This window comes from Heterodontus francisci, chromosome 1 (genome assembly GCF_036365525.1).
Source record: "Heterodontus francisci isolate sHetFra1 chromosome 1, sHetFra1.hap1, whole genome shotgun sequence".
NCBI lineage: Eukaryota > Metazoa > Chordata > Chondrichthyes > Heterodontiformes > Heterodontidae > Heterodontus > Heterodontus francisci.
In genome coordinates this window covers 255,147,620-255,174,199 of record NC_090371.1, presented here as the reverse complement: position 1 = coordinate 255,174,199, position 26,580 = coordinate 255,147,620, and the positions used below count along the sequence as shown (strand labels likewise).

The following is a 26,580-nucleotide window of genomic DNA, read 5'->3' as shown; positions in this document are numbered from 1 at the left end:
ATGGTTTGGTTATAACAGCCACACCACCACCGCAACAGTCTGGGCGAGGCAAGTGGTGAAAGGCATGGCCGGACAGAGAGAAATCAGTTGGGGGAAGGTGTCATTACCCCTCATCCAGGTTTCCATCAAGGCCATGATGTCAATGTAATTATCCACAATAAACTCATGGATTGCAAGGGTTTTATTTGTGAGTGAACAAACATTCTGGATTGAGTTGCGGAGAGGAGCGGTGATAGCTGGACCACTGGCAGAATCCACGGGATCAGCACTGGAATAGGGAGGAGACTGGCAAGACCCGTTCCGAACTGACATGCTGGGCAGAAGACAGAATAGGATGGGGCAGTTGAGGATGCTACTAGTGAGGAGGCAGTGAAGAGTGCCTCAATAAACCCTTCAGAGAATACTGAGAGAGGCACAGAGGGAAGCTGTAGGCTTATCTAAAAGGGAATCAAACTTGGGATAGCAAAGTTACTGAGGCCGGTTGGGGGTGGGGCTACTGGGGAGGGAGGATAGGATTCTTTTACATTGCAGTAAAATATATTTACTTTGCAAATTGTGATGCAAGTGCATTTTTGCTCCAGTGCAAACCAAGTAAAATCTTGGCCAGGCTGTTGCATTGTACCTTCTCATATCTTCCTGGATGAAGAGTGCAATCATTTGCTTGGGGATGTGGAAGGACAGTGTACTTTCAGCCATCTGTTCCCGCACGCACAGCCACCTGCCATTAGCTGTGGGCAATCTGTAGACTTTCCATATGATATTTTTAAACACTGTAAGAAAAACAGATTAATAAATATTGACAGTAAGGTACAAAATAATTATAAGCTAAAATAAAAAGAAAAAACCTAGTATGTACTTAGTCATTATAAATATTCTAACAAAGCTGATCAGTTGCTCAGTGACTGGACCAGTCCATCTGACTGCTGCCACCTAACAGAGCAAAGCAATGTGGACCGTCAGTGACTGGCATAAAGGGACTTGTTTCAGCAGCTCATCCAAGTTATGGCATTTACATGTTCATATAACAATATCAGAAGTTTATTACACATAGCGCAAAATATACATAGATCTTCATAAATAGGCCAAGAAGTACTTAACTTCTAGGATATGCAGAATGTAAGCCCTCATTTTGTACATTTTCAAGCAGAGCACTAAGAGAATCTTCAATGATGCAGCTGTGCTCAATGTTATTCCCTGTGCCCACAGCTCTAATCTTCATCAATTACATTGGTTTTCAAGTCTGAAATTCCTCCCAGTTTTCAGGTAATCCTTCATTACTGACTCACAGAAGCAAGGATATTTTTGAGTTATAGTCAGAGTTGTGAGTCACAACGGGAAGTATCCTATTTTATCTCTAATTTCTTTAGTTATTTGTTTTTGATGGAAGATTATCTGCACCAAGTATTCTTCAATTGTGAAGGCCTTTACAAAAACTGGTGTCTGACAAATCTGATTTTTTTTTTTAATTTAGGCAAAAAGAGACAAATACTTTTTTTTTTAAAACCATAATTGCATTTTGTCTTGATTTGTGCCATTGCATGGAGTGGGGAACATTTTATGCAAAATGTACCTTTTTAAACTCTGAATTTTACAAACTCCTTTCTAGGGATCGCTCTGGTTTTACGTAAGTAAAACTGCAATCTTTTCTGCTGGATTAAATAAGTAGGAAAGCAGGATTGTCGGCTGACCTGATAACCCAGGCCATTAGCCCCAACCTTTTTATCTGGGGCCAAGTGAGTTAAATACAAAAACAAATTGCAAGATAATTACAGATGAGGAACGCCATTCAATTCATCTTAATCATTCATCCAGAAAAGCATAAAATTGCAGCATCCAATTGTTTCTACCTAGAAGTTTATTGTATACATTGGTTACTCTTTGTGTGAAGCAGAATTTACTAACAGTCCTAAATTTACCTTTTACTAGTTTCAACTTGCATTCCCTAGTCCTATGCTCACAATTTAAATTTAAGTAACATTTACCTTTTCCACTCCTGTAACTGTCCTGTATAACTTATCTCAGACACTTCCTTTCCAGATTAAAAAGTCAAAAGTTTCTCCAGTCCTTCTTCATAACACTGACCTTTGAAACTGAAGATCAACCTTTTATCTCTTATCTGCACTGTCTTCTCATGTTCCAACAACCAGAACTGGACACATAACTCAATGTGCAGTCCAATGAGGGTACTGTAGAATTTGATTGCAATTTCCTCTCAGTTGTATTCTACTGTTTTGATGATGTCTATTAGCTTTTACTGAATGCTGTTCTGCATTGGTTGGACATGTTCAACATCTACTAAGACCCCTAGATATTTTTCAGCTTCGACTTTAGCTATTTCAATACCATTGTTAATGATATTCTTCACGAAAAACTCAAAATCAATTTAACCTACAGCCTAAAACAATTTTTTTTCAAACAAACATCTCAGCAAAAATTTCAAGTTTGGTCTTGCCAATTTTCTTTCACTTTCATGGTTTTCTTTTTTGTCCCAGCATTGCTTCGGCTCTTCAATTTTTTTACCTGATTTTTTTTGTTCCTTTTTTTGCCCTTTTCTACTAGTGAGCAGAAAGAGAAAACTACCATGAGCAGTGTTTGGAGAGAAGTTGGGACCATCGGTAAGGCAGAACACAGAAACTGCAACAAAGGATAATTGCCAAGGTCAGATTTAAAATAAAGAGTTGGTAGTCTTTTTAATAGGTTGTGAGTCGATAATGGAAGCAAAGACAGAGAAAGCTTCCTTTTTCAAAATCAGAGATTCGAAAACAGCGGAGTATTTAAATAAAAGGCTGTGCACACATGCAAAATGGGTCCGTTCATGTCTTTACAAGGCTGCCAACTCATGTATGTGCACAGGTTTTATTTTAAATGTAATAGTAAAAAAGCAGGCTTTTACTGTCCAGTTTTCATTCTTCAAAAGGACTGGACAGGCACCCTAGAAACCAGACTGGTATAAAACTGGACAGGTGGTCAAGCTAGATAAGACAGCTTCACAGGAACGAACAAGACATTGACAGCAGGAAGTGGAATGAGGGAACAACAAATGCATTAGATAAATGAAGACTTGTTTAAAATGTGGCAGATATGGTTCTAATTATGAACTCAGAAGTATAGTAAAAAAAAAACACCGTAAGCATTATAATTAAATATTATATTTGACTTAATCTGACATCCTACTGCAAGATTCTATGTATACGTTTGTACATGCTGAGAAAGTAGAAAAGTACATTCCAGAAAACTATAAAAACTGCAGTTTCTATAAAACTACTGAATAGTTTCATTTCACAATTTAACCTTTCAGACATCAATTGCTCCCTTTCAAATATCACCCCATTCTAAGAATGCTCAAATTGGGACAGAGGCAAAAGTCATCACAGTAGCAGTCAAATGTAAAGTTCCCAGTGGGAGGTTTGAATAAAAGTGTATCAAATGGAAGGCATTTTGTCTGCTATTGTTGAAATTGTTGGGAAATGGTTATAGCATACAATATGTCATCAGAAACACTTCAGGGGACTTTCTGGAATTTTTTCTTAGTTCCAGTTCATGTTTCTGGTTGATAGCAATAATCATTTCCCTTGCAGTTATTTCCTGTTTCAAGCTTTATCACTGTACTTTTATATGTAAAATTAAAATAGCTTTAAGTACTGGTATTTTTCTCTAACCAGGTCCCAAAATTTTGCTCTGTAGCTTCAGTGGTTTTGGCGCTATGGGTGCCGCTTTAGTATCAAAATGGCATATGCGTTGCTTTTGCTGACTTCTGGCACAGCCCGTGTTGAACATCATTTTGGTGAGGGTGTTAGTGCGAGCATAAGGAACATGCAGGAACATGCCCTAAACACACAAAGCTGAACATGTATTCAGCAGCAGGAAAGACTGCTCCACTAGTGCTACTTAAAGCGATCATCAACCACTTGCAAATTAGTTGCTGATTACATTCTACTGGCTCTGTTTGAGTTTGCGGAAGGCAGTGTGTTTTGAGTAGTTGGTTACAGTTGGCGAAGTCTGCAGGAAGTGGTGCTGAACGTGAGTAAGGCATTGGTTGAGACTGTAAAGGCACTCAGCACATCACTTGTTCCCAGTCATGGATGCTATAATAACATTCCCTCTTGGTCTGCAGCATGAGAGGGATATGGGTGCAACAGCAGCCAAGAGGAAGCAGAGAAGGGCAGGCAGAAGGAGGCCTTATCCACCTGGGATCTTCTGGGAGAACTTTTCTTACCTCCATCTAAGCCAGGAGCAGTATGTGTATTGTCTGCTGTGAAAGTGACCATGGCACTGAATTTCTTCATGTCGGGAGGTGACTTATATCACATCTCCAAGTTCACCGTTCATTGCTACATCAGTGAAGTAACAGAGGTGCTTTATTCCAGGAGGGGAATTCATTGTGTTCTCACTGAACAGACAGAAGCAGGTGGAGCGCACACACGGCGTTGCCAGGAATGTTGGGTTTCCCCATGGTGCAGGATGTCATTGACGGCAAACATGGGCTTTGTGGGCGCTGCACCTCAATGCGGAGATGTACCGCAACAGCAAAGCTTACCACTCGCTGAATGTGCAGTTAGTGTGCGGGTGAATGCCCCCTATCCTGGCAGCAGTTACAATGTGTCCATTCTATGGCAGTCTGCTGTTCCATCAATATTTCAGCCACCATGTCAAAAAAAAAAGACTATCTGCTTTACACCTGGCTAATGACTCCGCTCTGCAACCCAACCACACAAGGCCAGCATGCAAAGATTTAGAGATCCCTCTAAATCTCAGAGTTTTGCAATCCCTCACTATTTAAATAACATGTTGCTTTTCTAATCTTCCAGCCAAAGTGAACAAGTTCACACTTTACCATCTACCAAATCTTTGCCCGCTCACTTAATCCATCTATATCCCTTTGCATTCTCCTTGGGCTGAATTTTATGCCGCGCCCAGCGAGGCGGATGGTGGCGAGTGGGGATGGCGTAAAATTGAGCAGGAGGCCTACCCACCCCGGGTCAATTTTACAGCGGTCAGACGGTAGGGTGGAGGGGGTGGAAAATGGCCCGCTCGCCCGTCTCCATGGGTATTTTACCCATGGCAAGCGGGTGTGCTGGGGACGTGAAAGGACGGCCAGCGATAGATGCTGGCCTTTCCGCGCACCAGTGGGGGGGGGGAGGGGGGGCCATGGCAGTCAGGCACAGGGTGCCGATTGAGGGACGCCCCCACCTACCAACCCACCCCCGGAACCCAAGATGCCCCCCTCTCCCCAAACACTACAGCCTCACCAGGGAAGGACCAATCTGCCTGGTGAGGCATGCCCAACTTACCACCGCTCCTGGTGGCACTGCTGGGACTGAGCCGCCAGTCCGCTGATTGGCCAGCAGCTCAATAAGGCGGGACTTCCTCCCTCAAGCTGGTGGTAGTCCCACCTCAGGACATTTAAAGCCCGCAAATTTCCGTCCACCCAAGGTAAAATCCAGCCCTTAATGTCCTCTACACAACTTACTCTCCTATCTATCTTTGTGTTAGCAGCAAATTTAGCAACCATACATTCTGTCCCTTCAACCAAGTCATTGATCTAGATTGTAAGTAGTTCGGGCCCCAGCACAGGATCCCTGCAGCACCCTACCAGTTACTAACTTGCTAACTTGAAAACAACCCATTTATGCCAAGTCTGTTTCCTGTCAGCTAACCAATCTTCTATCCATGCTGATAGGTCACCGCCCCCCCCCACCCCATACGATGGGCTCTTATTTTGTTTAGTAACCTTTGATACCATGCCTTGTCAAATGCCTTCTGCAAATCCAAGTACACCACATCCACAGGTTCCCCTTTATCCATGTTGCTTGTTACTTCCACAAAGTCTAATAAATCAGTCAAACATGATTTCCCTTTCACAAACCATGTTGATTCTGCCTGATTACATTGAGATTTTCTAAATGACCTCCTATAACCTCCTTATTGATAGGGAACATGATGGAATCTATGACAAATGTTAAGTTATCAGGCCTGTAGTTTCCTGCTTTCTGTCTTCCTCCTTTCTTGAATAGTGGAGTTAGATTCGCTACTTTCCAATCTGATAAGACCTTTCCAGAATCTAGAGAATTTTGTAAATTTAAAACCAATGCATCCACTATACAGCAGCCACTTCTTTTAAGATCCTAGGATGAAGTCCATCAGGACTTGTCAGCTTTTAGTTCGAACAATTTTCTCAGTACCCTTTCCCTGGTAATGGTAATTGTTTTAAGTTCCTCCCTCCCTTTCAACATTTGAAGAACAATTATTTCTAGGAAGTTGTTTGTATCCTCTACAGTAAAGACAGATGCAAAAAATCTGTTCAATTCCTCTGCCATTTCCTTACTTTCCATTATAACTCCTCAGACTCACTCTCTAGAGGAGCAACACTCACTTTACTTACTCTTTTTCTTTTTAAATATCTATAGAAACTATTGTCCATTTTTATGTTTCTAGCTAGCTTTCTCTAATACTCAAATTTCTTTTTTTTTTAAATCATTCTGCATTATTTTTTATATTCTGCCCAATCTTCTCACCTACTCTTTGCTGAATTGTACGCTTTTTCTTTCAATTTGATACTATCTTTAACTTCCTTAGTTAGCCACGGATAGTTGTCTTTCCCTTGGAATCCTTCTTTCTCACTCAAATGTGTTTGCTGGTCTCCTTAAATGTCTGCCACTTTTAACCTAGTTTCCCAGTTTACTTTAGCCAGCTTGGTCTTCAAATGCTCAAAATTACCTTTATTTAAGTTTGAAACACTAGTCTTAGACCCACTCAAACTGAATGTGAAATTCAATCTAAAGGCTACTTAGGGGAGCCTTTACTACGAGGTCATTAATTAATCCTGTGTTGTTACACATTACCAGATCTGGAATAGCCTGCTATTCTGTAATAGTTCTGATGAAAGAGCACAGACCTGAAGTGTTTACTTTGCTTCTCTCTTTCCACAGATGATGCCTGGCCTGCTGAGTATTTCCAGCACTTTGTTTTTATATATTCTAGAATAGCCTGCTTGCCGGTTGGCTCTAGAACATGCTGTTTTAAGAAACTGTCCCAAAAACACAATGAGCTCATCATCCAGGCTATCTTTGCCAATCTGATTCGTCCAATCTTAGATATACATTAATGACTTTAACAAAGTAGTTGTCATGGACAAAGACAGAAATATTTTCATTCTACATTTTCTAGACCTGGGGAACAGATTTAGTCTTTCTACAATAATACATAGTAAGGAAAAACGGGTTATTATGGACAAAATCACAAAGAAATTGATAGGGACAAGACTTGGGACACAAGTAAAGTTTCTGACTAATAACGGAGGGGAATTTGCCAATGATGAGTACAGAGACATGTGAAAATATCATCATGGTCATGAATGATTCCATTGAAAGTCCTTTCAGCAATGGACTCTGTGAAATGAATCATGCAGTGTACCAATGAAATGCTGCATAAAATTTTAACTAATCAACCAGACTGCAAGTTGACAACTGCCCGTGCAAAGAATTCACTCCAGATGGTAGGAGATATAGTCCCCATCAATTGGTCTATGGGAGAAATCCCAAATTGCCTTCGGTGCTGTGCGATAGTCCTCCTGCGTTAGAAGGTACTACAATTAGTTCCTTTTTTCTGTACATTTGAATGTTTTACATGTAGGGAGACAGGCTTTCATCAAGGCAGAGGTCTTGGAGAAAATTCAAAGAGCACTGGGGGGTCGCATAGGACCATTTCAGACAAACCTCAATTCAGCAGATTTAGTATACTATAAAACAGGCTTATAGGGAATGGAGGCGCCCTGGTAAGGTAATAGATTATGATGGCAAGACAATACTGATAAACCACTGTAATCAAATGGTTAAGGTTCATTCTTCATGATTATTTGGAATTAATTACAAAATCTCAGCTTCTGAGCAGCTGATGGAAGTACCTCAATTTTTGTTTTTATTCTTTCATGGGATGTGGGCATCACTGGTATATAATTAGAAGGCAGCACAAAGTTTGCATACTGTCTGTAGTACTTTGAATGGTTGTAGGTTAATTGTGCATTACAAGCCCCATGTCTGTTTTGGGGGCTACCAAATTTTTAGCCCAAAGCAATTGGTTATTTTCCTCAATTTATGCAAGAACAGTTTAAAGAATCACAGAATAATACAGTGCAGAAGAGGCCCTTCGGCCCATCGAGTCTGCACCGATGCATTAAAACACCTGACTTGTCTACCTAATCCCATTTGCCAGCACTTGGCCCATAGCCTTGAATGTTATGACGTGCCAAGTACTCATTTAGGTACTTTTTAAAAGGATGTGAGGCAACCTGCCTCTACTACCCTCCCAGGTAGGGCATTCTAGACAGAAGTTGCTGTGTCCAGTACAGCTACAACACTGGCATCTACCTGGAAAAGTGGAAAATTGCCCAAGTATGTCCTGTACACAAAAAGCAGGACAAATCCAACCTGGCCAATTACCGCCCCATCAGCCTACTCTCGATCATCAGCTAAGTGATGGAAGGGGTTGTTGATAGTGCTATCAAGCAGCACTTGCTCGGCAAAAACCTGCTCTCTGATGCTCAGTTTGGGTTCCACCAGGGCACTTAGCTCCTGACCTCATTACAGCCTTTGTCCAAACATGGACAACAGAGCTGAACTCCAGAGGTGAGGGAGAGTGACTGCCCTTGACATCAAGGCAGCATTTGGCTGAGTATGGCATCAAGGAACCCTAGCAAAACTGGACCAACGAGGGAGTAATGCACTGTTAACTCAGTCCCACTACTCCACAGGTCAAAGCATATAAGTAAAGGTTCCCAGCATCCAGAAAATAGACAAATTAAGCACTCTATTTGTCCCCCAGAATAAAGCACACCAGACCAGGTTTCTTACACCAACAAAATAATTATTTATTAATAAACTAAGTCTTAAACACTAATGAGATAACTATGTGAAAAGATTCAAACTACTAATTCTTCCTAACCTACATGCACACACATACATTTAAAAAAATGGTTATCTAGGAGAAAAGAATGCTTTAGTTTACAGCTGTTTCTTAGACATAATAAAATAATTAGAGGGTCACGTTTTGGTGAGATATTTCCGGGTAGGTGAGGTGCCCCAGAGTCAAAGAGTCAGAGCCACTCGAAGTCTCTCCAGGTAAGGTTGATGAGCAGTCTGTGATGGGTAGCTGGCATCATACAGATCTTTCAGCAAAGGGTGTAGCAACAGGTCTACTTGGATTTTGAAATAGTAGTCTAGTAATAGAAGCTCTCTTATGTTTTGGGAGATCCTGAAAGCTCAAGAGACAACAGGAATCATTCCTGAGGCTGGGATTTTTCAGGAACTGGAGGCAAAAGGAATCTGCTACCTTTTAAAAAAAATGCAGGGCTTCCTCTCAGCAAAGGAGCCTTTCTCCACAGAGAGCAGCAACTCCTCTTTTCCTGGGCCTTTTCCTCTCCAGGGGTCTTTTCCCTCTTCAGGCAGACCACAGCCATCACCTCAAAAGCAGAATTTCTTTTTACAAGAGAGGTCCCAGCCAGTTTTTTCTGCCTCCTGCCTATCCTGCTTACTGGTCTTCACACAGCAAAAGTGAAACTGAACTCTTAACAGTAAGTCATTTGACCTGTCATTTTCCTTGCTGTTGTTTGGAACAGGTGTTTAGCAGTCTGTCTCACTCAGTTCAAACACCAAGTTACAGCATTTAATGTTCACAGAAAATCCTTTTTCTCTATTTTCAAAACACACAGTACTCAAAGCTTTCAAAAGACAAAAAGCCAAAAGACTTGCAGGTTGGTAGCTAAATTGGCCATTATAAATTGCCCCTAGTATAGGTAGGTGGTAGGGAAATATAGGGACAGGTGGGGATGTGGTAGGAATATGGGATTAGTGCAGGATTAGTATAAATGGGTGGTTGATGGTCGGCACAGACTCGGTGGGCCGAAGGGCCTGTTTCCGTGCTGTATCTCGAAATCTAAAACTAAATAAAGAAAACTCTTGTGACAATGGGAATCAAGGCAAAAACTCTCCGCTGGTTTGAGTCATACCTAGCACAAAGGAAGATGGTTGTGGTTGTTGGAGGTCAATCATCTCAGTCCCAGGGCATCACTGCAGGAGTTCCTCAGGTTAGTCCTAGGCCCAACCATCTTCAGCTGCTTCATCAATGACCTTCCCTCCAACATTAGGTCAAAAGTGGGAATGTTCACTGATGATTGCACAATGTTCAGCACCATTGGTGGCTCCTCAGATAATGAAGCAGCCGATGTCCAGATGCAGCAAGGCCTGGACAACATCCAGGCTTGGGCTGATAGGTGGCAAGAAATATTCGCGCAACACAAGTGCCGGGTAATCTTCAACAAGAGAGAATCTAACCATCTCCCTTTGATGTTCAATGATATTACCATCGATGAATCCCCCACTATCAACACCTTGGGAGTCACCTGTGACTAGAAACTAAACCGCATGAGCCACATAAATGTTGTGGCAACAAGAGCAGGTCAGAGACTGGGAATTTGGCAGCGAGTAACTCACCTCTTGACTCCCCAGTGCCTGTCCAACATCTACAAGACACATGTCAGCAGTGTGATGGAATACTCTCCACTTGCCTGGATGGGTGTAGCTCCAACAACACTCAAGAAGCTCAACACCATCCAGGACAAAACAGCCCACTTGATTGGTGCCCCATCCACCACCTTCAACATTCACTCCCTTCACAACCGACGCACAGTGGCAGCAGTGTGTGCCATCTACAAGATACACTGCAGCAACGCACCAAGACTCCTTTGACAGCACCTTCCAAACCTACGAGCTCTACCACCTAGAAGGACAAGGGCAGCAGATGCATGGGAACACCATCACCTGCAAGTTCCCCTCCAAGCCACACACCATCCTGATTTGGAACTATATTGCCGTTCCTTCACTGTCACCGGGTCAAAATTCTGGAACTGCCTTCCTAACAGCACTGTTGGTGTACCTACACACCAAGGACTGCAGCAGTTCACCACCATCTTCTCAAGTGCAATTAGGGATGGGCAATAAATGCTGGTGCAGCTAGCGACGGCCACATCCCATGAACAAATTTTTAAAAAAATTGTTGGTCTGCGAAGGAGCAAAAATGTTACAAAGGAAAAATTAACATGAATAAAGTTTCTTATTATGTCTCAAAGCAATTCACAATGAATCACGATGAAATAAAACCACTATTTTTATGTAAGCAAATGAAACAGTCTTTTTGTACACAAGTCAGTTCCTACAAACAGCAATGAGGTGAATGACCCATTAAAAGGAGGCCAATGTCAATGTCCCTTCAGGCTGTAAGAGAATGTTTGTGTTGCCAATGTAATTAGGTGTCTACAATACCAGTTACATCTGCTAGTTTTCATGATTAGACAGTTTCAGCTGAAACATTGTACTAAAAAATAAACAATTTTGAATAAAACAAAGATTTTGAAAACTTGTGCAGCTGCAGGTAGAATGTGTAATGTGCTACATTACACAATCTGCAAAACGGTAAATTATCCAAATTATTGTGAATGGTTATTCCTGTCTTCTGAATAAGCCTATTTGGAAAACTACCAAAAGTGATGATGCCCCTTTAAAGGAGTCGAGAGAAATAACAGTAAATCTCAAAAAGGATAGCATCAAATATCCAGGACTGTTGCCACTGTGTGCTGTTTGCATCTGTCACTTACTCTTTTAAATAATAGACTATCAACTAAAGCTGTGCTTTTCAAAGAAATGAATAGATGCAATTTAGTAAAATGATAGAGTTTCCAAGTAGAATCACAATATGGGAGTGGAGGGAGGAGTCTCCAGTCCACCATACCCGAGAGCTAAAACATCAGCTCAATGTGAAAAGATTTCCTGTGTGTGTTGAATGCAGTAAAATCATAAATGTCTTTATAAAGGAATTGTTTATGATCTATCTATGCACATTGTGGATAGAGAAAATCTTACCCTAATGTTGGCATCCAAAGGTCAAATTGCCAAAAAGAATTGAAAACATTGTTTATTACTATCCAGCCATGCATATGCATGATTTTAAAGGAAAACTGAGATGAAGAAGTCCAGCAAATAAAGATTATTTTAAACTTCAAACTAAAAAAAAAACACAAGTCAAAAGAAACTGCTGTTCATCCTGTTTTTATTAAATGTACCTGTACAACACAGTTAGCAGGTCTTTACCTCTCAATTTTTTTTTTTACACCCTGTTGAACACTGCATGAAACATGCAAAATGATGAGTTCCTTGTTATAATGACTACCAAATGATGAATTCAGATTAGAACCTGTGGTCTATCTAGTTGCAAAGACATCTGAAGGAAATGTAATTTTAAAATGCATGTAAGTACCAGATGCCAGATGGCTGTTACAGTGGGTGATTAGTATTGAAATCAAGTCTATTTTGTGGGAAATAGAAAGAAACAAATCCAAAGTTAAACATTTTGACTTTTTTGCATCTACATAATCAAAATGGCTTAAGAAAATCAAGATGATTAAAATAAAGATGGGGAAACTTTCAACTAGGGAGTATGCCTGCACAAATGGCATTGAATGTTGGGTTGCAATCTTGTTTGGCCATTTGACTCTCAGAATTTGCTTATCACCACTTTGGGCTTCTTTTAGGCATCCAGCATGTCTGTCTAACTAGGGTCTTCTCAATAGCAGTGACGCCTGACTCACCAATTGTAAATCAGTGACAGAAATCATGGGAGTGAACAGCTTGGAGGGTATGATTATTTGGTGAGTCAACAGAGGGATTTTGACCAGAGATTTCTGGCAAATGTCTGATTGGTCTCAATAGGTGCTTGCACTGTGGCTGGAGGAGCAGAAGGTGGCTGGACTCCAGGGTGCTGCAGCTGCAGAAAGAAAAGACAGGAGGAGGGAAATTCACAGCAGGCCTTAAGGTCCAAAAGTTCTTACCTGCAGTTCATGGATGAGCAGTGTGTAAAAGGAGGTTCTGCTTTAGCAGGGAGGCTGCCTCAGAATTTTTTTTTTTTAAATCAGCTGCAGCACCAATTGAAGCACAACACAAGATCATAAGTACGTGGCCAATGATGTCACGGTGGCCCCAAACATTTATGCCTCAGAAACATTCCAGGCTGCAGCAGGTGGATATGCGGTATCAGCCAATCAGCTATGCTGGTCTGTATTCACCAGGTGATGGGCACACTCTTTGCCAAAGCCAACGGCTTGATATTCTTCCCCATTTTTGCAATAAAGCAGGAAGACAGGTCTCTGGACTTTGACAGGCTTCGCCCAAGTGCTGCACATCATTGACGGTGCACACAGGGCTGAATTTTTGCCACGGAGGCAGGAAACTGAAGCCGGGTTTGCTTTCAGTTCAGAAACCTGCGTTGGGTGGGAAACTGATTAAAAAGTTAAGATTGTCATGTGCGGAGCCCTTAATTGATATGGAGATGGGTTTCCTGTCCAATTAGAGCCAGTAGGGGCTGAGCGGAGGTGGATCAGGTGAAGTGTGGGACTGATTTAGACTCTCACGGCAGCCATCACTGAGGATTCTTGTTCTTCTGAGGGAGAGAACTGCAGTTCATGTCAAAGCCTTTCACTGCACTAGAGAGAAGCGAGATGTCACAGGGGAGCCGGATGCCTGGCACCAGTGGCAGGGCAGCTCCTCGTTTCATCGATGCCGACCTGAATCTAATGCTGGAGACCGGGAGGGAGGTCCTCTTCCCAAAGGGTGGCAGGGAAGGCCACCTTGTTGTGCAGCAGGGGCACCTCTCGGTTCAGCACCATCTCCCTCTGCCTCCTCCTCCTGCTCCTAGCCTGATGAGCTGTCTCTTTCTAGGGTCTCATTGTCTCAAGGTCCACAGCCCTCTGGAGGGCGATGTTATGGAGAACGCAGCAGACCACCATAATTACCGAGATGCTTGCAGGACAGTATTGGAGGGTGCCACCCAACCAGTCCAGGCACCAGAATCACATCTTCAGAAGCTCGACAGCCTCAGTAGTTGCCCTGAGCAGGTGGCATTGGTTCTATCGCCTCTGTCATGGGCTCCCTACGGGGGGGCAGTAGCCAACTGTTCAAGGGATATCCCTCATCTCCTAGGATCCCTAGTTTGGGGATTGGACTGAAGATCTGAGGCAGCGTGGATTGGTGGAGGATGAAGGAGTCATGGCAGCTGCCAAGAAAGTGAGCGCACACATGGAGGAAGCTCTTGATATGCTCGCAGACCAGTTGAACATTGAGGGAGTGGAAGCCCATCCTGTTGATGGATGAGTGACCAGTCACTGGATGCCTTGATGGCCACATGGGTGCTATCGATGATGTCCGCACCTGGGGCATTCCAACGATGGATGGGTGGACTAGAATCCAAAAATTGTTTTAACCTGAAACCTGACCACAACCCACCTCCAATCAGGTTTAACAGAGGCAGGACAGGAGGTGGGTTGGCCATTTAATTATTAGAATAAGGCTGGTAGCCTCACATTTAACCAGTCTTAAAGGTTTATCCCAGGTCTCGGGAAACCCAACAATTCTAGAAGAGGAAAGCTTTGGGGAAAAAGGTAAATGACCTTACAGCACTGCTTGCGGGCCAGAAGGAACAGGAATGTTACCCAATGGCTACCTGCATCTCTGCCATCGGAACCCCTGCCACCATTGGAACCCACTCTGCCATTGGACCATGCCCTCACCACCAGTGTTAAGGATCAGACTCCCTCCACAACCAGGTTTGGGGAGTAGATCCCTCCCTCGCTCGCAACTGCAGACACCTTACATGCTCCTGTAGCCTGCTCCGGAGTGCTCACCCCCACTCCAATCCTCACTGACTGGGAGCCAAGCCTGTCAATCAGGCAGACTTCTGGGTGGGGAGTTTGTCGATAAAAAGACACGCTGTTGAATTAAAACTCCACAACAAGTGAGAGGTCCCAATTGAAGCTCCTCCCTGGCTTTGAAAACCCATCCTTTCATTATTGGGGCCAATGCTTCCACTGCCTAGATTAGTCTGAAGGTGTCCCGAGTCTCCAAGATTATTGTTGTCTGCTGCACGCTGCACAACTTTACCAGCTCGAGGGACCAATCCATCAAGTGAACTGCAGAGAAAGTCATGGAGATGGAGGAAAATGCACAACAGAAAGACACTGAGAATGTTAAAGAGTAAGGCCCACCTATCCTGAGAGCTGTAAGAGCTCATCCAGGAGTGCTTTGGCTGAAAACTTATTGTTCCCTTGCACCAACAATTGCTCTCGATCACCAGTTCCAGTTCTTCCTCTATTCATAGGACTGCAAGGGGATTTCAGACTAAATCATATTGCATAGTCATCCAGTTCTCACCAAACAAACTCTGCACAAGAATTTCAAACAATAATATCATTTACAATGAACTTTACACTGCCACTAACTGCTATTCACCTAGGTGCAAATTCTTAAGTCTCTAACTTCTGCTCTTCTACCTAATCCAGTGCTCCTAGATACTCCTTGATTGGCATGAGCTTGGGATGTATAAGGCTGTTGGACATTCAATGATTGATTTTGAGTTTGAGTCTTAGACGCAGCAGCAGACTCTGGCAGCTCGGCTGCTGCCGTGGGAGTCCAACCCAGCTGGTTTTGCTACACCAGGGCTGACACTGGATGAGTGGATGGCAGTGGAGCAGGCATGTTGTAATCCTTAGAGAGCATGCACCTTTCCCATGATGCCACTGTCACTTGCATGGGATAGCGACCCAGCACCCTCAATTATCTGTAGAAAAAAATCGTTTGGGTGCTTTGATTTCCTGAGGTACTTAACAATGTTTTTCATCAAGCTTAGTAAGCTACTGGAAATAGCAGCTCCCAAACTCTGCATAGCCTCAGTATGTGGATTCCTGACAGATGCTATCAGTGATGCTGGAGACAATGGTCAGTGGACCCAACTGCAGCCTGCAGAGATCACCACATGCTCCAAAAGCAGATGGCCATGACTCACTGCCACATGTGAGTATCACACATTGGTTGGAAACGGACCCCGCCACACTCTCCACCATATTGCATACTCCCCTGACAGACAGTCAACGGCACTTGAAAATTGGTAATAAGCGAATACTCATCTTTTGAAAGCCAGACGCCAGATGTAATCCTCTCCGCCCTTTGCAGTCGGACTAAGGCATAAGCTTGCCCTCCAGTGAGCTGTACCGTGAATTGTCCTTTCCTGCTACCCTTGCTCCTCCTCGGTGCATCATCCAGTGCTGACCCCTTTAAGTTCCTATCTAAAGGTTGAGGAGTGCCAACTTCGATGATCGGCAGAGGGGAGGTCAGAGGCTTACCTGGGGGGCCGGGTGGAGTGCTTTCATGTGACAATAATGGCACAAATCTGCTTTAATTTTTCACATCAAATCACCAATATAATCTGTCTGACAGCTTTTGTGGAATAGTGATCACAGTAATTATCCATTCCCTTCCTGTACAAACCTCTCTCCTACCTCCTGAAAGTCGTGATATGTACTGAAAGGAAAGAGTAAATTCATCAATTCCACAATTTCAAAAGAAATCTACAATCAAGGGAAATGCAAGTTGGAGATGATGCTATAAAACAGTAGCTCCAATTTTTTTGACCTACTCTCCCTTTGAGCACAGCTCTCTGCTGAAAGACAATTTGACAATGGACAGGGGATTGCGGGGGGTGGGGGGGGGGGCGGGGGAGACACACAGGGAAATGATCAGAAGCAAGCCTGATCTCAGACAATATTTACATGTATTTTCCAACAGCTAGGAATATAGAAACAGCAGTAGGCAATTTAGCCCTCGAGCCTGTTCTGCCATTCACTGAGTATAGGGCTGATCTTTGACCGCACTCCATATGCCCACCTTTGCCCCGTATCTCTGAATAACTTTGCTTAACAAAAATCTATCAATCAATCTCAGATTTTGAATTAACAATTGATCTAGCTCAATTGCTGTTTTCAGAAGAGAATTCCAAACTGCTACCACATTTTATCTGTGGAACTGTTTTCTAATTTCACTCCAGAAAGGTCTGGCTTTAATTGTTAAATTATGTCCCCTTAGTCCTCGGCTTCCCAACCAGTGGAAATAGTTTCTCTCTATCTACCCTCTCTGTTCCCTTGGATAGCTGAAGCATGACTTCTATCCCCTTGCATTCTAGTCCTCTAGATATAAAGGCTAGCATTCCATGAGCCTTTTTGATTATTTTCTCTAACTGATCATGATATTTTAATGTCATTAGATAGTGATCAACATGGAAAACAGAGTTGAATTTTCCCTTTCCTGGCCCAGGAATAAGGAGTTACAGTAACCCCACTACTATCCCAGCTGAGATCAATAATCGAACTTGTAGCATTTCAGCTCCACTTCAGTATCACACCACTATGTACAGTGAGTAATCAGAGAATCTAAATATGTACTTCAGGTCATAAAAACAGACTTTGTAAATTATCATACTCATCAGTTTCACTACCCAATGATCAAAGTTGTTGCTGCTACATGGTATAATGTACTGTAATAATGTATTTTGGCGCTTCAGAGTCACATATTTCCCTCTGTCAGCCCATTTAATGAAATACTGGAAGGGTGGGTGGGTTATGTGTAAACCTAGAGGTTTTCTTCATTTAATGCCAAGAGCAAGTAGTCCATGAAGATTCTTCATGGATTTTCTCTTCTCACCTTCAGCATCAGTGACGTATAATTATTTACTTGACTCAAGAAAAACTGACCAAGAAAAGCAAACTACAAATTTCAATGCAAATCTCAAGTCAAACGAAACACTACTTGTCATTGAAATACCAACAAAGGGAGATAAGTTAATATTTTGATATGTCAATCAAGGGATTGATTCACAAATCTCTAGAATGCAATGCCGTATTGAGAAGTGTATGAGAACTGCTAACTTCACACAGGCTGAATTTCGTGGCAGAGGTCCTGCCCACAGAAGAGGAAGGCAGGAGGTAACCCCGCTTCAGCCAGTGGCGGGACCCAGGGAGGCATATTACTGGTGGCAGCCAATTAAGTGGGCGCCATCGGGGCTGTCCCCAAGAGGTGCCGGCCTAATCACAGGGCTGGCAGCTCAGCGGCGCCACCACTAGGGGCGGCCATTGCTGAGGCTGCGGCAGTGGGATGAGTGCTCCTCGATGGTCAGTTGCCCTTGAAGACAGGTAAGTGGAGTTGAGGGATGCCGCCCGAGCAATTGGGGGGGGGGGGGGGGGTGGTAGAGGGGTGGTGATTGAGCGCTGGCGGTACCGTTGCCACGAGGATGGCCATTGCTGCCGGTGGCCCCCCTGTGGTCCATGGAGCGCCCATAGATCAGGCTCTCCACCCAGCCCCCCTGCTGTGGGCAAAATTCCCCTGGAGGAAGGAAGTGGCCCTTAATTGGAAATTTAGCTGGCTCAACTGGTGTCCTGGAGGGAGCTGATCTGCCAATTTTCCTGCCACTGGCAAAATGGCATGGCGATGGGAAGACATCGAGCACCACCCCCGAAGCCTTCCCGTGCCATTTTGCCAGCATTCCCGCCTCCCAGCCCATCCCCAAAGGGCCCAGAAAATTCCAGCGCACATCTGTAATTTTACTACAACATTATGTATCAAGAAATTCAACCTAATTTGTTTTACTCCTGCCAATATCTAAATTATACAGCGTAATATACTGTTAAATCTCCTAATAGAATTATAGAAGGTGTAAGGGGCTGAATTCTTCTTTCTAAAATGGAACTGCTGTGAGGTAACTACCACTTTCATGGCTGACAGTTTGGCAACATTATTAAGGAGACAAAAAACCCTTGCTAATATGAATACATTATTAATTAGGTATAGAAATTAAAACTTCCCCAACAGAGTCTTGAAATCTTGATAAATATTTCATGCTTAAGATGAATAATGTCAGTGCGTAAGAAAAGCACATTTTTCTTTTTTTAATAACAAGTGCCAGCATCAAAGTGTTCCACAACATTATCCTGGTAAACTCTTGTGTGTGCTTGTATCTCTAATTGGAGTAATAGCACAGAGAACAGTTCTTGCCCTGCTCCACTAAATGTATGCCTAAATCACAGGGAGGAGACTTTTTAATCCCATATGCCATAATAGGTTCTAATGGTAAATTACTAATTGCAACATATGTCTTAAAGGTAAATGTTCTGTGGCATTTTCATTGATGCAAGTTATGTGAGGGGAAAGAAAATTTAAAAAAAATCCAAGTTGTTTTTATCTGGTAGAAAAAAAAGTATATGTCCCTTTTTCATGGCAGAAGGATATTTGCATAACTCCAGCAAAAGTGTTCACTTTATATGACAGGGCATCAATATGTGATTCACGCAAGTACATTGTGTCTTAAGTTAATTATAGTTCAGCCAAATAAAGAACAAACATACCTGAATCAAGAAGTGAGAATTTTCCTGGGTCATTAATTGTTCTGTGCAACAGACTCCCACAAAAAGAAGCTGACTGTAAAGAGATTACATAAAACTCACTAAACTGGTTCAAAAACAAAACATTATTGGCAAGAAATTATTACTGGTGATATTAACAGAATAAATGTTTCACGCATTTGTATATTGCCCTGTTCACTATTTCAGTGCAGGTACTATCATATATAAACAGAATAATGCCTATGTTAAAGTAGCAGAGGAATGTCATATGGTTGTACTAAGCTTTCAGGTGCTAATATTACCTGTAGTAATCGCTAGACTTAAATCTTGAAACATATTTATTTTCAAAACACAACTAACCCTCAGTTTCTGTGCACAGTACAGTTCGCAAAGGACTCAAACTTGCTAATTTATGTGACAAAAAAACTTTCCTTTAATCATATTCAGGAGGTCAAGACAGGGAATCAGGCCATAGAAGGGAAGATAAGTGGCGGAGAGCATCAGCCTGTGGCCCAATTTAAGTACCCGCAAGATTGGTGACATTGTGAAAAACAGCATCTCAGTATCACCTATATTGTAGAGGCAGATGACAAGTCTCAGGTGTAAGTGAGCAACATTAGAGACAAATCTTGAAGATAAATCAAAGGTAAATGAAGTGAATAGCTATGTTTAATCATGATGACAAAACATGACAGTTATGATGGAAAAAGCATGTTGGAAAAAGTGTGTTAGGAAAATGTTACAGGAAGTGTTACTTGAGAGGGATTGCGTACATCTAAAAGAATTTTCATATACATTACAGATGGAGATATGTTTATCTGTGTGGCAATGCTCTGCTATTGTAAATGGACAATATTTTTTCAGAGTCGATATGAGCTTTAAAATCACAAAAAAAAGTTAAATGTTAAAGTATACGTTTTCATTCTGTAAGCTGCGCCATTCCATTGAACTTCTACATTGTAGTTAAGTGTTGCTAATGTCAAACCTGTTAGGTAAATATAACCTTGTAGTGAACAACATAATGAACTGTTAATTCGAGGCTGGATTTGAATAAACATTAAAAATAGAAATGCTAAATGTATATATACACAGCAGGTTGTTTTTCTTACCTTTTGCCTCGACACTTCACCAGGGGTTTGGTCTGTTTCTTCATTTTCATTCTCTCCCATCTTAAGGTTGCTGACCACTATGGTCCCCACTTTGCTTGAACCATCCAGAGGGCTGAAACATAATTGAATATCTTTTGACTCAAAGCAAAAGGAATTCTCAACAGCATTTCACTGGTAATTCCATGTTCTCAAATCTACATGCCACGTAAGATTTTTAAAATATTATTCCTTTCCAATTATTGCTTGCACTCAAACATGTTTTGGCTGCAAGACTCAGTTTCTGTTTTATTTTAAGATGTTCTTGGTGCATCTATTTATAAATGGACATGTCCATCATATTGCCCAGCACTGAGTGATAAGATCAGTGTAAATACTAAAAAACTCAAATATCCAACAGAATAGCAAAATGAGAAAACTGTTATTGCATCATGGTCGCTCCAACCCTACTAGTCACAATAACATTTGAGAGAATATGGTCTGCTCAGCGCTCTACCGTAAATACAGTCAGGATGCTTAGCCTTTAGTCTATCAGAATTAAATGTCAGTGCAGATGTTAAATCATACAAAGTGCCTAGATTTCTAAATTCTTCATCTATATCAATTCAAGGATAATATTTTTTACGTAAGCAAAAGCTTATCCTGGCTTCAGCAGTACTGCAGTAAACAATGAACTGTGACGGATCTCCAAAGGATCTGAGACCCAGCTAGGCTGCAATCTTTTCTAGCTGCTGGTGGACATAGCAGCTTACCTAATGTATACAGGACAACTATGTGGATATTTTCCTCACTGGCCTGTATGGACCGACAAGTGACCGGGGCAGAAACTAGGTTGTGAACTAGGCAGTAAGATTTCCTCTCACCACTATCACTGCCTTTGACATCAAGGCAGCATTTGACCAAGTATGGCATCAAAGAGCCCTAGCAAAACTGGAGTCAATGGGAATCAGGGGAAAACTCTCTGCTGGTTGGAGTCGTACCTAGTGCAAAGAAGGTTGGTTGTGATTGTTGGAGGTCAATCATCTCAGGTCCAAGACAGCAGGGCAGGAGTTCCTCAGTGTAGTGTCCTAGGCCCAACTATCTTCAGCTGCTTCATCAATGACCTTGCTTCAATCATAATGTCAGAAATGGGGGTGTTCGCTGATGATTGCACAATGTTTAGCGTCATTCGCACCTCCTCAGATACTGAAGCAGTCAGTGTAGAAATGCAGCAAGACCTGGACATTATCCCGGCTTCGGCTGATAAGTGGAAGTAACATTTGTGCCAGACAAGTGCCCGGCAATGACCATCTCAAACAAGAGAGAATCTAATCATCTCACCTTGATATTCAATGGCATTACGGTCACCACTATCAACATCCTGGGGGCTATCATTGACCAGAAACTGAACTGGAGTAGCCGTATAAATACCGTGGTTACAAGAGCAGGTCAGAGGCTAGGAATCCTGTGGTAAGTAACTCACTTCCTGTCTCCCCAGTGCCTGTTCACCATCTACAAAGTACAAGTCAGGAGTGTGATGGAATACTCTCCACCTGCCTGGATGGGTGCAACTCCAACAACACTCAAGAAGCTCGACAACATCCAGGACAAAGTAGCCGCTCAACTGGCACCCCATCCACAAACATTCACTCCCTTCAGCACCAACACACAGTGGCAGCAGTGTGTACCATCTACAAGATGGATTGCAGCAATGCACCAAGGCTTCTTCGACAGCACCTTCCAAACCCGCAACCTCTAGCACCTAGAAGGACAAGGGCAGCAAATGCATGGGAACACCCACACCTGCAAGTTCCCCTCCAAGCCACACAGCAGCCTGACTTGGAACTATATCGTTGTTCCTTCACTGTCGCTGGGTCAAAGTCCTGAAACTCCCTTCCTAACAGCACTGTCGGTGTAGCCACCCCATATGGACTGCAGCAGTTCAAGAAGGCAGCTGACCCCAACATTTGCAAAGGTAATTACTGATGGACAATAAATGCTAGCCTTGTCAGCAACGCCCATATCCCATGAACAAATAACAAAAATTGCAGCAACATTATAAATCCATTCATCAAGATTTTCTCTGTTCTGTATATCGAGCTAAACTTAAACTTGCTAGACTTATACAATGTTACAGCACAGAAGGAGGCCATTCAGTTCATCATGCCCATGGCAACTCTTCCCCACAGCACTGAAAATTTTTCCTTTTTAAGTATTTCTCCAATTCCCTTTTGAATTTTACTATTGAACTTGCTTTCACCAGCCTTTCAGGCAGTGCATCAAAAATCATTACAACTCGCTGTGTAAAAAAAATTCTCTTCATTTCCTCTCTAGTTCTTTTGCTATGTAACTTACACCTCTGTCCTCTGGTTACCAACCTTTCAGCTGGAATACATTGAGCACTTCCCATACCTTGGCAGCCACCTCTCTCAAAAGGCTACTGAGGAGCTCCAACACCAGATCAGCTGCCCCCATTTAGCCTTCTACAACATACAGCAGCGAGTGTTTGACAACAAAGACCTCCACAAGTCAACAAAGGTCCTAGTGTACAGAAAAGTTGTCGTCACCACACTCCTGTACTGCAGTGAGACCTGGACTGTGCACCTGCAACACTTAAGAGCGCGAGAGAAATTCCATCAGCAATGCCTCTGCCACATCCTCCGGATTCAACGGGAGGACCGTTTAACAAATGCTAGTGTCCTTCTTGAAGCCAGCTCCAAAGGCATTCAGGCAAAACTCCTGCAAAATCAACTTCAGTAGACTGGGCACTGTGTCCAGGCGGCTGTGAACTGTCTCCCCCGGCAGCTCATGTTTTCTCAATTCTCAAGTGGCCAGCGTTCCAAGGGAGGACAAAGAAAACACCAAAGACACTCTGAAGCTCTCGTTGAAGCACAACAGCATTGACATTGATGACTGAGGAAGCTTGCTACTAATAGTTCAAAATGTCAACAACTTGTCCATCAAGCTGCATCATGCTTTGAGTCTAAACACCTTAATGATAAGGCAGAGCGGCAGCAGAGAAGGAAAGAAAAGGAAGCAAATCTTGCATACTGGATTCCACTACCTTGTGGGACGTCCTACCCCATATGCCCAAAAATCTGCGGGTCGAGAATCAGCCTGTTCAGTCACATGAAGACACATGGCAGAAACTCATAACCTGGAGTAGATGTCATCCTCAAATCAAGGGACAGCTGACGATGATGACTGACCTTTCACCCAGTGGAAACAATTTCTTCTTAATTACTCTGTCAAAACCCTTCAATAATTTTGAACACTTCTATTAAATCTCCCCTTCACCATCTCTGCTCTAACGAGAACAATCCCAGTTTGCCTAATCTCTCCAAATAACTGAAGTTCCCCCATCCCTGGTACCATTCTAGTAAATCTCCTCTGAGCTCTCGCCAAGGCTTTGATATCCTTCCTAAAGTGTGGTGCCTAGATAGAACATTATACTTCAGCTGAGGCATAACCAGCGATTTATAACTTACTTGCTTTTGCACACTTTGCCTTTATTTATAACGCCAAGGATCCCATTTTTTAAAAAAAAACAGCCTTATCAACTTGTTTTTGCCATCTTGAAATATATGTTTACATAAACCCCCAGGTCCTCTGGTTCCTGCACCTCTTTTAAAATTGTACCATTTAGTTTATGTTGCCATATTGTTCTTTTACATTGTTTCATGATTTTGCTGAGAATAACCAACAGTGGAAATCTTCACAAGCTCATTTACAATGCAGTTGCACATAGCAACCAAATAAATTCTTGCACACTTAACACTAAAAGAAAAGGAAGCAGAGTTATTTTTCTCTGGTACTATGGAATTCATCTAAAATATAAAGGGGATGATTTCCACAGCCCTGGAATATTCACCGTTCATGCAACATAAATACATCACAAGATCAAAAAAGCTTTATTACACTTGACTGGAGAGAGAATAAATGGGAGTTAATACTTGTTCTTACCCTTGGAAGATGCAAATGTAAAAATGAGGTGTGGGTGAAATATGACCTCACTAACATCTGGATAGTTGCATTGGCCTTAAGAAGTTTTTCATTGTCACACACATGTATCAACAGCAGCCCTTTTCTTATGATAACATAATTAAACCAACAAAAATGGCATATTTTACCCTCAAAGTAAGAGTGATTAGAGCACTGCAGGAGAATTTAAACTAGATAGGTGACAGAGGAGTGAATCTTACAGCATGTGGGAAAGGGTTTGTGAATATAGTGACACGTAAAAGAAGTCTAACAAAATATTTATTGGGAAGGAGATACCTCAGGACAGGTAGAAGGGAGATTAAATAGAGAGATTAAAGAAGATAGTGACGGAAAGAGTGAGAATAAAAAGGGAAAGGGTACTAAGGAATTTACATATGTCAGGGCTGCAGTGCTTTTATGAAAATGTGTAAACCAATGAAGTGCATGGGTGGAGGTGACAATAATAGAACTAGCCAAAATTTTTCCAAAAATGTTGTCAATAGAAATTTGTGGGTGGAAATTACTATATCCTTATTGAAAGGAGGGGGAGACTGTGAGCCTCAAAATTTGTGGCGAATAATCTAGAGTTCACCTCTATAACAACAACTTATATTTATATATGAATGGGGAGGCTGTGACGTAGTGGTAACATCACTGAACTAGCAATTCAGAGGCTCAGGCTAATGCTCTAGGAACATGGGTTCAAATCCCACCATGGCAGCTGGTGGAGTTTAAATTCAGTTCGTAAATCTGGAATTAAAAAGCACATCTCAGCAATGGTGGCCATGAAACCATTTCCGCTTGTCATAAAAAAAAGCCCATCTGGTTCACTAATGTCCTTCAACGAAGGAAATCTGTCATCCTTACCTGGTCTGATATACATACGAGTCCAGACTCACAGCAATGTGGTTGACTCTTAAATGTTCTCTGAAATGGCCTAGCAAGACACTCAATTGTACCAACCCGCTAGAGAAAAGCCGAATAGGAATGAAACCGAACAGACCACCCCGCACCGACTTAGACACCAGATACAAGAATGACACACCAGCCTAAAGGCCTGCTACTCAACCCAAACCCGACAGGACTTGACGACACGTGTTGGGTTCAGGTTGGGTCAGGCCGGACACACACGTTAAGTGCTCTGCTGGTAAGTATTAAAATAAAAAAAAATAAAAAAAAAAAAAAAAACTTACCTGAGCTGGGAGTCCGGGACGTCAAGCAGGGAAACGAAGTCTGCGCAGTGAGTGAGTGACATCTCTATGACGTCATCACACACACGCTGCAGCTTCCTGGAGGTTCCGAGTCAGAAGGTAAGTAAAGGGACGGTCGGGTCGGGCGCGGGGCAAAATTGGAGGGACTCGGGCTGGGTCAGGCTCGGGTCGACTGTGGTTCAGTCGGGTTCGGGTCGGGTTCTTTTTCCCCCGATCTGAGCAGGCCTTTACACCAGCCCTGTTGAACCTGCGAAGCACTCCTTACTAACATCTGGCGGCTTGTGCCAAAGTTGGGAGATTTGTCCCACCGACTAGTCAAGCAACAGCCAGACATAGTAATACTCACAGAATCATGCCTTACAGATAATGTCCCAGACACCACCACCATCATATGTGTTTTTTTGTATTCATTCATGGGATGTGGGCATCACTGGCTAGGCCAGCATATATTGCCCATCCCTAATTGAGTAGGTGGTGGTGAGCTGCCTTCTTGAACCGCAGCCGTCCATGTGGGTTAGGGACACCCACAGTGCTGTTAGGAAGGGAGGCAGTTACAGGATTTTGACCCAGTGACAGTGAAGGAACGATGATATAGTTCCAAATCAGGATGCTGTGTAGCTTGGAGGGGAACTTGCAGGTGGGGGTGTTCCCTTGCATCTGCTGCCCTCGTCCTTCTAGGTGGTATGGGTCGCGGGTTTGGAAGGTGCTGACGAAGGAGCCTTGGTGCATTGCTGCAGTGCATCTTGTAGATGGTACACACTGCTGCCACTGTGCATCGGTAGTGGAGGGAGTGAATGTTTGTGGATGGGGTCCCAATCAAGGGGGCTGCTTTGTCCTGGATGGTGTTGAGCTTCTTGAGTGTTGTTGGAGCTGCACCCGTCCAGGCAAGTGGAGAGTATTCCATCACACTCTTGACTTGTGCCTTGTAGATGGTAGACAGGATTTGGGGAGTCAGGAGGTGAGTTACTTACCCCAGGATTCCCAGTCTCATGAGCTGTTCTTGTAGCCATGGTATTTATATGGCTACTCCAGTTCA

At 42.8% G+C, this 26,580-nt stretch overlaps 1 protein-coding gene across 19 annotated transcripts in view; it reads right to left on the bottom strand.

The window, feature by feature from the left end:
• The window catches only part of inpp4b (inositol polyphosphate-4-phosphatase type II B), a 996,728-nt gene that overhangs the window by 280,193 nt on the left and 689,955 nt on the right, over positions 1–26,580 (bottom strand). For all 19 annotated transcript variants that reach the window (XM_068043111.1, XM_068043134.1, XM_068043119.1 and 16 more), the window contains 3 exons: positions 20,377–20,488; positions 19,271–19,343; positions 623–770 (listed from right to left, as the gene is read on the bottom strand). In XM_068043111.1, coding sequence (XP_067899212.1) covers positions 623–770; positions 19,271–19,343; positions 20,377–20,488 — 333 coding nt within the window. The remainder of the gene's footprint in view (positions 1–622; positions 771–19,270; positions 19,344–20,376; positions 20,489–26,580) is intronic.